The 14,280-nt window shown below is 40.1% G+C and overlaps 1 protein-coding gene across 1 annotated transcript in view; it reads left to right on the top strand.

The window, feature by feature from the left end:
• The window catches only part of Dscam4 (Down syndrome cell adhesion molecule 4), a 2,049,237-nt gene that overhangs the window by 510,541 nt on the left and 1,524,416 nt on the right, over positions 1-14,280 (top strand). Inside the window, 1 exon segment of the mRNA XM_067787909.1 lies at positions 10,788-10,846. Coding sequence (XP_067644010.1) covers positions 10,788-10,846 — 59 coding nt within the window.

The following is a 14,280-nucleotide window of genomic DNA, read 5'->3' as shown; positions in this document are numbered from 1 at the left end:
TTCCTTTGGTAACGCTGCCAAGGTCTCTCTCGAGTTTGACGACCATTTCCGAAGGGGGAATCCAGCTCCTTTGAGCGCTTCTATGAGCTCGTTACGAGCTTGTAGTGCTGTCTCGCGGTCATGGGCACCTGCAAGAACGTCGTCGACGTACATATGCTGCTTCAATATCCTGTAAGCTAAAGGGAAACGAACCCTGATATCGTCAGCTAACTGGAGGAGAGTCCTGATAGCTAAGTACGGTACACAGTTTACTCCAAAAGTCACTGTGCGGAGTTCATAGTCTACCAGCTCATCGTTCTGGGGCTCCCGAAAAATTATCTGTGAAACTGGGTGTCTTTGGGGTGTAACAGGATGTGCCTATACATCTTCTCGATGTCTGCGTTGAACACATACTTAAAAAAGCGCCATTTTAATAACAGGGCAGTAAGGTCGGCTTGTAGAACTGGTCCAGGGTAGAGAACATCATTCAGACTAACTCCATTCGACGTGGGACTGGAAGCGTTGAAGACCACGCGCACCTTCGTGGTTGTACTGTCCGGTTTGATGACTGCATGGTGAGGTAGGTAATAGGGAATTGAGGAGTTCCTGCCCTCCGTGGGCTTCACTAGACTCATATGCCCCAGCGTGATGTACTCCCGCAGCACCCTTGGTACTCGTCCTTTAACTCCGGTTTTCGACACATAGCGCTTTCGTTTCGGATGAACTGTTGCACGGCGCTGCTTCGCGAATTTCCAATATTGATGTCGTCAGGGAACAGGGAACTCACGTCGAAATGGTAATGCTACCATGTACCATCCGTCATCATTCCTGATCGTTGTCCTTACATAGTGGTTTTCGCAAAATTGCTCCTCGGGGGTAACAGACTTTTTGTTTGGAACTTGCTCCAATTCCCAAAACCGCGTTAACTGGGCGCTGGAAAATTCCGTATAGAGGGAGACTCAAGACTCTAGTCTCGTTTGGAGGGGGAGCGGGGCTGGGCCAGTTAGGATCCAGCCAAACACTGTTTTTTGAGCTAACAAAGAGCCTAAGACATCCTTCTTTACACACCCTTTTAATACCGCGGGATACAAGTCAGCACCGATAATCATGTCGACCTGCTGACTTTTGTGAAAGTTGACGTCGGCCAACTGCATCGGGGGAGTTGACCAAGATAGGCTTGGTCGACAGAGAACTGGGGAAGACTCCCTGTCAGTTGGGGGAGAATGAGGCCTCTTGCCTCGATTTGGAGCTGGGGGTCGACAGGTGATCCTAAAATGAACAGTGCTACTTTACGCACGTTTGCAGCGGACGTGGCATTGGGGCCGCTTACCTTGGTGTTTGCACCGCGTGTTGGAAGTTTGATGCGTCTCTGGAGGCGCTTCGTGATAAAGGTCCCTTCTGAACCCGAATCCAGAAGAGCTCTGGCTTCATATGTTACTCCATTATGTCATACGTGTACCATGGCGATTCCTAAAATAATATTCTTAAAATTCGCCGCGTATAACGCGTTTACATTCCCTGAGGTCGTTGGGTCCTGAGATGGTTGAGTCGTATTAGTTTGGGGGGGGAGGGACTGGCATTTGATGGAATTTGCCTGTTTCCATTGGGGTTGCGATGCAGGAGTGAATGATGACACTGATGGCAAGTCATGCAATTAAAGGTACTAGTACAATTATGTGCAACGTGTGAATGCGCGAGGCAATTCATACATAAATTGTACTTCCTTACTACCCTACAGCGCTCCTCTACCTTCATTGCTTGGGGCACGACTTCAGAGTATGGGGAACATTGGGGCACAGCCTGCATCCTGCCTGCGAAACACTGCCGTGATTGGGTGATACCTTCATTTTTCCGTGGGTGGTTTCGAGGGCCGACTGATTGCTCCGCGGGAAACTCGAACTCCTTGAATGTCCGACACTGTCTCCAATGTTTGGAACCTGCTCGAAAGGAAATTTTCCAGGTCTTGCCACGCCGGAATCTCACTTTTATTGGTAATTCCATGCTCTCATAAGGCTAGTGTTGCGTCCGGCAGCTTGCTGCATCCCAGTTGTCGCTATCAATGCCATGCATCTGCAGTATTGAGATGCAGTTATTTACAGATCGCTGTAAATTTTTTATTTCAGTCCCCCGCTCTCCTGTCACCGATGGCAGATTAAATAATATTATCAGCTGAGAATTTTTCATAATTCTCTTATTTTCGAACCTATCGGAAAGGTTCTGCCACGCAATGGCAAAACCCTCATTCGTGAGTGGGGTTTTCTTCACAATATCCCTGGCCTCCCCCCGAGTTTTGTGATTTAGATGGTATAACTTTTCCACTTAACCACGTATTATTTATATATATTGGCCGTAAACAGATCTCGAAAGGATGGCCATGCAGTGTAGTCACCATTGAAAATTTTGTTGTCGCACGGTGGAAGTTTAACGTTGGAGCGCACCGTCAAATCAGGGTCGTGTGATAGGTGATTTACCGTGAAGGAGGGTTGACGGATGAGGTTATGGATGGTCTCACCCATCAGGGCTGCGCACGTCATATATGCTGTGTAGCAGTTTTGATATTTAACCTTCGCTTCTCGCAAGGCCGCGGCCCCGTCATCGTCGTCGGTAAGGTCTCGGGAATAGCTGCTGAAATACTTTTTCACTGTATCCCAAAGGGCCTTAAGTTCCTCCTTTTGAATTTCAAGAGAAAACACCGTGTGATGCGCCCCTGGAGACTCGTTGAACCGATTTTCAAACTCCAGAAGTGCATCACAACCGCGAGAGAAATCCTGGGCGTTGGCCATGTTCAGGGACCAAGGATAAATAAATATTCTCAAACTGGTAAGATAGGTTGCAATTCAACCTCAGAAAAAGTCGGCCACTCTTCGTGTGGGTATGCAAGGGGAGGGGGGGGGTAAATTGCTTTTAACGCTGTTGAGGGGAGTGAGGAGCGAGAAAAGGAGTACTGCGTTCGCCGCAACGTAAGGGGCTTGCTAAACTAAGTACCAATATACAACCTAAAATAGGCAAGAAATTAAAAAACTCACCCGCTTAGTGCCTAACGTTTGGTCGACTTACTGCTTGTAGATTCCCAAAGCGGTGGGCCGTTCGTGTGGGCCTTGAAAATGTTGCGCTACACAATATCTTTCCAATTCGGTGGGCCGTACGTGTGGGCCTTTAAACTTGCTGCGTGAAAGCCAAAGCGGTGGGCCGTTCGTGTGGGCCTTTTAGGATTTGTTGCGTGAAAATGCTGCGCTACACACTAGCTTTCCAATTCAGTGGGCCGTACGTTTGGGCCTTTAAAGTGGTGCTGGTCTGCTGAACCGATTCCAAAGGCGGTGGGATGTTCGTGTGGCCCGATATATATACAGATAGCCGTGGGGAGGTGAGTTCAATATAAATTACTTATCTGGCCAGTAACTGCCACAAGTTTTCCTTCTATCTATGCCCCTTTTATAGCTGACCGCCTGAAATTTTGGACCGTGGCCGACCTTCTGCCTTTTGATGACTTCGTATAGCTTTTACTGGAACGCAGTAGGAGGTTTGATGTTGCCTGGCAGCCTCGTTTGCCGCCGAGTTGCACTAGTTTCAATTTTTAACCCAGCCAATCTCAATTTTTAAAACGGGATTATCAAAAAAATGCTTCACTCGGTAAAATTTTGCTCTTGAGCGTTTTCAGTGGCTGTCACCCTCTTTTAACCTCCTTTGTGGATTCACTGCCCTGCTTTTCGGGGACTTTGCTCACAAACACTTTTATTTTGATACTCTGCTTTTTTTTGGGGGGTATGTTCACCCTTTTTTAAAGAACCTTTTTCAATTAACTGCCCTGCTTTTCACGGACTTTTGCACACACACAATACTGGCCTAGAATGCTCTGCTTTTTTGGGGTATATTCACCTTCTTTTTAGGCACCTTTATCCCTTCACTGCCCCGCCTTTCAGGGACTTTTGCACTCACACACAACTGGCCTAGTATGCTCAGCGTTTTTTTGGGGTGTATATTCACCCTCTTTGAAAGCCCTTTTTCACTTCACTGCCCTGCTTTTCAGGGACTTTGCACACACACGCAACTGGCCTAGTATCCTCTGCTTTTTTTTGGGGTATATTCACCTTCTTTTTAGGCACCTTTTGCACTTCACTGCCCTGCTTTTCAGGAACTTTTCCACACACACGCAACTGGCCTAGTATGCTCTGCTTTTTTTTGGGGTATATTCACCTTCTTTTTAGGCACCTTTTTCACTTCACTGCCCTGCTTTTCAGGAACTTTTCCACACACACGCAACTGGCCTAGTATGGTCAGCGTTTTCTTTGGGGGGTATATTTAACCTCTTTTAAGGCACGTTTTTTCACTCGCTGCCCTGGCTTTTCAGGGGCTTTTATTACGTTACCTTTCACTTTACTGCCCTGCTACTCAGGGACTTTTAATCACTTTCACTTCTAAGATTTGTTATGCCGTGGCCACCGGTGGGGACTGTTCGCTTAACAGCCTTATCGCACCGGTATTCTAATTGTGGTCGCGGCCACACTCTTTTGTTGTATCGGTGCGCAAACTCGTCAACGCTCAAGTAGTTGTTACGCTTTTCTTGTCTTTCACTGGTATCCTTCCCGGTGGATCACACTTAGGATATGCCGTGTACGGAAGACTGTAATGGTAATACAAACTCACAGGAAAAAATATGCGTTTTACTTTAGTTTTTTAATATATGTACATGTAAAAGTACAATAACTACGTTACCTTTTTCCAAGTAAAATGTTACCTTCTTTTGGTTACTTTCCTCCAACACTTCGCTATTGCTCCGGTGTGCTTCCTTTTTCTGGGCCGTCCTGGAAATGTGCTGGTGCTCGCGGCCGCCGCATTTCCAATAAAAACCACGAATTTACTATATTTTTCTCTTGCCTGCCTGCTTGCTTTCCAAAATCCCTTTTTTTATTTTTTCAGTGGCTAACTACGAAATGGTAAAAACCAAATGTAAACAAGCAGCTTCTTACTTGCACTGCTTATTCACAATGGATTTTGTTATGGTGTGTTTGTTTGGTTTCCAATGGGACAAGCAGCTTCTTACTTGCACTGCTTATTCACAATGGATTTTGATATGGTGTGTTTGTTTGGTTTCCAATGGGACTTGGCAATTGTTGGTGGACAGGTTTTAAAAAAGCAACATTGTTGGAAAAGACAAAAGATATGAATTTTTGTTTTTGGACGCGTATAGGCAAAAATAAAACCTAATGGCAGCTGCTTTTATTACCAAAAAATGAAAAAAATGTTTCAAGATCCGGCTAGAAGGACCATGTTCGAGCGGGGACAAATGAGGCCGGAATACCTCGTGAATTCCGGAAACGGGGAACATATGGGGAGCCGGTTCTTGAAACTCGGGATAATGCTAAACTTACCAGCTGTACCTAGCTGTCCAACAACAAATGATAGATGCAAATGCAAATTAACTATGCAAAGATGTAGGTATATATATAAATATATATATATATGTATATGCTAGCATGCAGGCCTTTATTCAAAATTTAGGTAAATCACAAAGTAATGGCAAAATAAATGGTATGGTAAAACACTCACCTGGTGGTCGATGGTAAAAGAATAAGGGAGAGCCTATAGCTGTTCGTCCCTTTTATAGGCCCTAAGGAACTGATGCCATTTAACGGAACCGTTTTTAGTAGAGCAAAGTCCAAAAAAGGAAAAGAAACGCAACGAGTGCTCAGCGAGTTTCCACCAGCGACCTCTCCAGGTGAGGTTTAGGGATGATAATGCAGGCTTTAACATGAAGTAATCACCTTAAATGTCGGCATACAAATTTTCTCTTATAATTTTGGTAGCACCAAAAGAAGTCATTTGAAATGATGAAATATATTCTTGTATATGATTCATAAAATGCTTCGACATTGGCGATCCTCCAAAAATCAATGTGTGCAATGGATCAGGTGGAGTTTCAAATGCCGGCAATTTCACTTTGCCATTAGCACAATAGATGCCAGCCGTTTCACCCAGAAACTTAGCTGCTTAACAATATTGACATATCGCACCCATTAATCCAATATATCCATGCATACTGTAATCGATTTGTAGATCGTAATGAAAAGCAGCACGATACATATTTTCTAGAACACGACGTCGTATTTGTCTTGGTCGTGCTGGATTTCTTTGCCGCTGTGGTTCTGCAGATCTATTTCGTGCATATCGTTCACGTCGTATTTAATTTTGTTGTGACAGGTTATCAATACTTTGCGCTCTTCTTTGAAGTAACATTCTGTTAGCACTACGCGTATGTCGACCGATATTTTGACGTCTATCTCGAGGCATTTTCTTCTAGAGAAAGGAAAAAAATTCACTAAAACTCTATGTTAAACGTAAGAAATTTAATTTTAGAAAAGCACATGTGCAAACAAAAAATGCGCGGTCGAAATGCACCCACACGTATATGTCCAAAAGACAAAACGAAAATACAAACCGTGCAAAAAATTTGACGAAAAATACAATAAAATACGTGCGCAAAAATTGAAAAAATAAATTTGAAGAGAAAACATGATACATCATTGCCACAATTTTCTACTATGTTTTTGTTCAACGATACGACATATGTCAGGTCGTGGGTCGTCCCCGCGTTGGGCTTCACTCACACCTTGGCCCGCTCGGATGTAGAGAGCCTCATAGGTATGTGCGCAGTACGCTGTCAAAACAGCAACATTAAAATACAAATTTAAAACATATGGACAAAAGAACCGAAAATTTACCAGCGGGTCCCTCCTAAACCAGGGGTGGGATCCACAGCATGTTTACACAGAACACCTTTCTGCGTTGGCAGCCTTCTGTCACGCTTATAAAGAAGTACCCTGGGTGGGTCCAACACCGGTTTGGAGACAAAAACTACATCCACGCAAAACACTTATGTTCACAGTTTTTTTGTTGGGCACCCAACATAACAACAATCACATGAAAATCCCCAACTTCCACTGAAAATATCTCCGGACAGAGATACAATTTTTATTTTTCGCCTTCGGAGTATTGTTCTCGAGATTAATGCGCGTCCGTTGAAACCTCCCTCGATATTTTTTTTGGGAGCAGTCGATCCCTCAACTAGACTTTATTCATAATAAAACTTATAAAAATCGTGTTTACCAAAAATGTAAACACGAGAAACGTCAGATGAAAGTGCCCAAAAACACCATTGTGAACTCACATAAATTCACAATGACGAAAAAAGCTTTAATGGTAAGGTTGCCGGATGGGCGTGCATGATATGGTGAGAATAAGGACAGGGATAGATATAGGGTGGTCATGATTGCGATAGACAAAAGAAAGACCGCGGGAAACGGCAAATGGAAACGGTTCTTTTCAGCGGTTTGATAGTATAAAAGGGGTAACTGGAGGAGAACAAAAGTGAAGTAAAATATAGCAGCAAATCGAATTCAAGTGCGCGCGCCGCTTTCCAAAAAAAAAAAAGGAAATATATTTGATTTGTTTGGTGTTATTAAGTTTTAAAATTCCCTGTGCGCGAAGATCCAGAAGGGATCAGTGTAGTGCCGATAATAATAATTTTTAATTTTTGATATGAGGCAAATTGCCTTCAATTAAAAAAAAGCGGTCTCGGTCGATAATTTTAAAGGAAAAAGGGCGACGCTGCATCCAACCATCAGGACAGGATTTCTTTGCTGCATAAGGATGTGGAATATTTGTTTACCTGTGGGAACCGAAGGTGGCCAGTGAAGCATTTTTTCAAGCGGCAGGGAATCACAATTTTTTCCAACTTCAACATCCTTGTTTTTAAATGCAACAATTTTTTTCGCAACTTCAATATCAAATTTTTGCGAATATCAACAATTTTTACGAATTCAACACCATTTTTATACAAATGCCGTAATTGCATCTCATCTCGAATTTGGTATTGCAATTTCATCACCAATAAATCCTTTTGTTGCATCTCGAAAAGCTGCGTCCAATTGGATTTGTTTATTCACCTAGCCATTTACCCTAACGTTGGAGCGACCTACCTCATTATAGCATTCAGCAAAAAAGTTCACCATAATAATGTGTACAAAAGCTTTTTATGGTAGATAGAAATTAACAAACGAGTCAGGGTAGTCTAAAAATTGCTTTTTTCTTATCCCAAATTGTAAATTGTATAAAATTTGAATATCACATTGATGTGCATTGACATATATCCTAGTCACTATAAATCCTATCAGTTTTAGTCTTAAACGTAATGTTCATAATAGATCAAAAATTTTACAAAATTGTAAGGTGTCTATCAGTCACAAAATATACCAGAACGACTAATTAGGTTGTTTTTTTCTGTTTTACTTTTTATTTGTTGCAGAAAGGGTATCAACCCTGCACCAATAAACCCCCCAATCCCCACGTAAAAGAGCTCTTTTAGGCAGGCATTAGGGTGTGTTTTAAAACCTTTTTTTTTATATAACTCCACTTGAGTAGATAAGAGTTTGGTGATTTTGGCGACAGAAAGACCCAGAAATATGGTCCAAAAGAATATTTTTCATACATTTTTTTTTATATGGAATTTATGTGCACATTTTGATTTTTTTTAGGTTTATTATATTTTCTTTATACGTTCAGAAATACTGTTTTTTTAATACGTTTTTTTACTTTTATATGTCTGTGTAAAGACATACATTTTTTTGCGAGGAAAGAAACCATATGTGTTAAACTCAAATTTACATATATGTATATATAAATTAAGTTGTTTGAAGAAAAAATTATTGAAACTAAACGAAGCTTGATTTCTTTTTGTATAAGATTTTATTTCACTCGTGTGTAGATTTTAAGATTATGTTTATTAAAAATGCGTTACTGAAGTGAAAAGAGAAGTAATATGGCTTGCTAAATTCTTTTGGGCGGGATGTAAGGATGGAATGATGAGGAGGTAAGTGGGAGTATGGAGCATGGCATTAGGGTGACCGCAGAATAGGTTGCACGATGCGAGCGGTCCAAGGTTGGGTGGGATTTCTGTGGTGCGGTGGGTAAGTGAATCCGAAGAGGTTGAACGGAAGGAAATAAATATATGTGTACGTCCGGTTCCCAGATGGCGGGTTGAGAACCACGGCCTGCCAAATGTACTGAGCTAGCTAGGGCTACCATCGGGAACCAAAGCAACGTGTACGTGACACATACTTAGAGAAGGAGTTCCCAGTGTATTATAAATATTGATATGAATTCAATTCAAAATGAAGAAATACTCAATTATGAATCGAAAACTACATAAATATTGAACACACGTGTTGATTCTCCATAGTTCATAACAAAAAGACCTAATGTCAATATACACCGAAAGTACGATGTGATTGATATGTTGTGTTGTGGTGTATCTCTTTCCATTGTATTTGAAAAATCCCTATTGCTAAAATGGCAGCCATGTTCATTGTTCCTACTCTTGTCTAAGAAAACTCGATCAGATGCAGATGAATCAAGACAACACATCATAAATACATTTCTTCATTACTTTTTTTTTAAATTTTTTTATTCTTAATGCATCTGAGTAAAAAAGTTAGTAAGTGTGTAGGAACAACAATTTTCGGGACGCTGGTGAATATATTCGTTGAACTCGAGGGATTCATGAGTTAGGTTACCAAATAGTTGTAGCGATATTGATTCGAAAACAGGTGGACGAATGTTTCTAATGTTGACTTGATCCGCATTTCGAAGAAACATTGTATATGTAAATTTTATGGCTATCAGATTTGGTAGTCGTAAATTTGCAAGTTGAATGGCAACAGTCAACGATTCTATATATTCGTTTTCCCAATAAGTGAAATCTGGTCATGAAAGAAGATTGATTGAACACGTTGCGCCGAACCGTTGTGTGTTGGGACAGTTGTGTAATGAAGAGATATTGTAAATTTTCAGTAAGGAAGCGACCATTTGAAAATAACCAGTTGAAATTTGCGGAATGTCGGGTTTTGAATTCGAGAAATCTAAAATATTGACCGAAATAATGCATCAGCGCTTCGTCGTAAAAAATTCGATGAACTCGATTCTCTTGAATTCTTGTTGCCAAAATCCCAGCCAAAAATGAATTTGCCGCTGCGAAATGTATGACATCTCCATCAGAATGCAGTCGGTCAGCAATTTCCAAGATTATTTCAACTGTATTCATGGTTGTTTCTGAAGAAAAGCAACGCAATTCTATAACAATGTTGTTTCTTTTACACAATAAAATCACACTTAATAAATTTACTCACCAAATTGAAGCACAGCATATACCGAATTTACTTAAATCCAGTTCATTTATTTTTTTTTCACAGTTTTTATGAAAAAAAAAAAACAAATGACTTCTTTGTTCGTTTGGTTTTCACTTGAGAAATGCAGAACGTAACATTATAATTCTAGAAACGTTAATTCCATTGAATAATGCAAAATGGAAATAAGCACCACCTATTCCATTTCATGAAATAACGCAAATATGCAAATGAGCACCATCTATTGGTATGAAACGTAGCCGTAGCTTGGTGTGATATACATATCTCATGAACCGCTCGACCAAATTCAATCAAACTTTACAGAAACCATCTACATGATAGCCCAAATGTACCGTAGAAATTTGATGGAGCCGGTCTCAAGTTATAAAGTAACACCAAAAATGTGGACTTATTTTTATATATATAGATATCTACCTTCTTTATTTTTCTATTTACTTAAACTGGCGATTCCACCATGTCGGTGGCGCACATTTTGTTCCTATTTTTGATTGCTTTGATTTTTCGGTTTATCTGGCTTGAAATTCAAAAATCAGTTTTATGGGATTTAATATATATTACTTTAAAAAATACGTAATATTTTAATGAAACCTTTTTTATTTTTCCTTCCAGATGCAAACTGCGAAACCTGGTTGGTACTGTGCTCAGTAGGGAGGTGCATGCACGAGGAGGTAAAACTCAAACATCTAAGCTTAAAATATACTAAAAACATATTTAAATCTGCTTTTTTTAGAATTAATTGGAAGCATTTATCTATATATTTTACCAATTTTTATTTTTAAATACTAAAGTGGCATAGCTTAGCTTGTTTGAATCAATATTTCTCCAAAAATTGTATATCTAAAAGATTTACAAATATCCAAATGAAAACTACACATTTAAAACTTTGAACCTAAGTCTGAAACTTTTTTGTACAACATACATATATGACCAAACAAAATTTGGTTTAAAATGTTGATTATACCGGTCGTCGCTAAAATGAGTGCTCAGAACTAGATTTTAATTTTAAAGTAGAGATGTGTTCACTACAGATATACGCCGCCGCCGCCCATTTTCGTTTTTTTTTTTGCCGCCGCCGAATGTCAAAAATATCGGCTCGGCGGCGGCGTTCGGCGCGTTACTATATTTTCTAATCTTTTAAGACTGTCTAGGCCATTTATTGTTCATTTCCAAAATTCGTTCGGTATGGTCGAAAGCAGCATCACTGCCAGTTATACAAATCCAATTGCGAAATTTAACACTTTCTAACCGTTCAAAAGTTATTTGAGAAAATAGGAGCAATCAATGCCAGCTAACACAGATTTTGCATCACCGAATTCACTAAGTTCTTAAAACAAAACTCTAAAAGAAAAGTTATATAATAAATTTAAATGCTCACTTCGCATAATTTTTTCAAAAAATTAATAAAGAGCAATGCATTTAAATCAAATGGCCCAAGTCGACATGTTTTCAAATTGTCCTCAAGTTGTTAAAAAAAAACAAGTTACCCAAAAAAGGTGCCGATTTTTCAAAAATTCTATATCCCGATTGGTTGAAAGAATAAGCGAAATCAGTAGTGCAAAATCCTTTAGTAGGCTGCAGGGGTTTAAATACTACTTTGAAATGATTCTCAGCTCATACTTAAGTTGAAGATACATGCACGTACGAGAGGGGTTTGAAAAATCACTTTATTTGCTTAACTATAAAATAGCGTGTGAAATGTTTCGATTCTCACACTTCATCATTCAACACCCAAGTCTCCCGGTTTGACATTTCCTAAAGTTGGCGGCCCTATTCCTAACTAGTCCCTTGGGAGTGAATCACATTGGATATAGCCTATCAACCATGTTCAAATATCACCAACGCGTTACGGCTCTTGTTACAAATGTGAATGCATAGGCACATATTTTAACCCGGTTATGCTTCATCCTTCGCAAGAACACTCAAAGTAGTGAAGCAAAAGCTTTCCCAAGACAGTCGAACAAATGACCGGTTGTTCTACTACCCTAACGTAGGAGATAGTCGAACAAGTCTGAAAACTGAAGGCGGTCATCCCTAACGAGCGCTTATATCATAAGGCCGGAAACGAAGACTATTGAAGTCAATGTTTCGAACACAAATGTCTGCATTTTAAAACTTTTATCCACGGTCCTTGTAAAGTTTAAATTATGTAAATGCGCCAAGGATTATACGATTTTCACCCATGAGTTACGCAATGATATCCACTTAGACTGCTTATGATTTCAAGGGCAGCATCCCCGGTCGAATAGTTATTCCCTAACTTCTCAAGGTGTTTCTTTCGTGTAGCTCAGCTGCATAGCGCGACTAAAACATTCTTCAGATAGTCTTAGGAGCAACACCTAGAGATTCTAGGAAAGTGACGTTGACGAAGATATGAGTTCGAAGTCGCAGTCCCACAGCTTCTGTGCTGGCATATGGTTTCAGAGCCAGGAGGGGTGGTAGAGACTGGTGGCCGGGATTGCTACTGTTCGCACTTCGGGAATTGCGGCTCTTAGAAACAGTCGAAAAAACTGAAGGCGCCCTTTGGCGCATTCAACAATAAGCCAGCATTGATGCTAATCGTTAAAACTGTGCCACGAGAGTCATTATGATTAGTACATAATTGATAGCAACCGTAACTCGCTTTTGTACCGACGACGAGTATTAGAGTTAGCCCAGAACATCTCATTCGGTAAAACTACGCTACAAAAGTGTGACCATTTTAAGAATTTCTCCCTCCCTCCGCAAGGAGCTACTCCTCAAAATTTTTGAACGATCGGCGATAGTTTGAGGCAAAACCCCCGAATCTTTCTGAAATAGCCGATACGTCGATTTCCTTAAATACATATTAACAAAACTTTTACAAATATTTTTTTTTTTTAATTTTCGTATTACAAGGCTCCCAGATACTCATTCGCAACTTTATGATATTGTTCCAGATCGTCAAACATATCATTGACGTCTGCAGTGTGTTTCCATATTCATTAATTGTGGAGAATGTGATACTCTGGAGTCCAGCCAGTTAAAAGTTACGCCGGTCACTTTGTCGGCGCCGGTATATAATAGAGCCTACGCCGCCCCCGCCGATAAAGTGATCGGCGTAAACTCTAGTGTACACTTGCAGTTATAAAAAAAAGAAAAATCATATGGGCGGTGCGCCGGTTTCAAACCGACATGCTGAAAGGCGTACGGGATCGACAAATTGCTCAAAACGAAATACGGTTTTTCGATAATTACGAGTGTCAGTTAGGCACAATTGATTATAACAATTATTTCTTCATCAGTAAAAAATTTAGACATTTTAGAAAATTGACACTATGTTTCATGGCGGAACCATACAAGGTGGCAGCATGGTGATATACCTACAAATATAAATAAAAATTCCATGTACTTTGTTCTCGTAAATTCGATGGACTAATGTCAAATTCGTACTGCGCCGGAAGTTGATGTAGCAAATCAAATAAAAAAGTATCCAATCAGCTGTCCCATGCTGCCATCTTGTATCATTCCGCAATCTGTACATGTATTCTTGTGTTCTTCGCCTGCTTTGTCCCACATACATTTGAATTTTGAAGAAAATTCGTCGCACACTGTGATTACACAGAAATTAATTTGAATTTTTATTGTTCAATTTTGAAATGAATGCGAACTATGAGGTATTATAGGCTTAAAAATATGTTCGTCTAGCCAGACGGCAACGATATGCTGAAAGGCGTACGGGATCGACAAATTGCTCAAAACGAAATACGGTTTTTCGATAATTACGAGTGTCAGTTAGGCACAATTGATTATAACAATTATTTCTTCATCAGTAAAAAATTTAGACATTTTAGAAAATTGACACTATGTTTCATGGCGGAACCATACAAGGTGGCAGCATGGTGATATACCTACAAATATAAATAAAAATTCCATGTACTTTGTTCTCGTAAATTCGATGGACTAATGTCAAATTCGTACTGCGCCGGAAGTTGATGTAGCAAATCAAATAAAAAAGTATCCAATCAGCTGTCCCATGCTGCCATCTTGTATCATTCCGCAATCTGTACATGTATTCTTGTGTTCTTCGCCTGCTTTGTCCCACATACATTTGAATTTTGAAGAAAATTCGTCGCACACTGTGATT

The sequence above is a fragment of the Eurosta solidaginis genome, chromosome 5, assembly GCF_040869045.1.
Source record: "Eurosta solidaginis isolate ZX-2024a chromosome 5, ASM4086904v1, whole genome shotgun sequence".
In the NCBI taxonomy this organism is placed as follows: Eukaryota; Metazoa; Arthropoda; class Insecta; order Diptera; family Tephritidae; genus Eurosta; species Eurosta solidaginis.
This window is presented reverse-complemented; position numbering and strand designations above follow the sequence as displayed.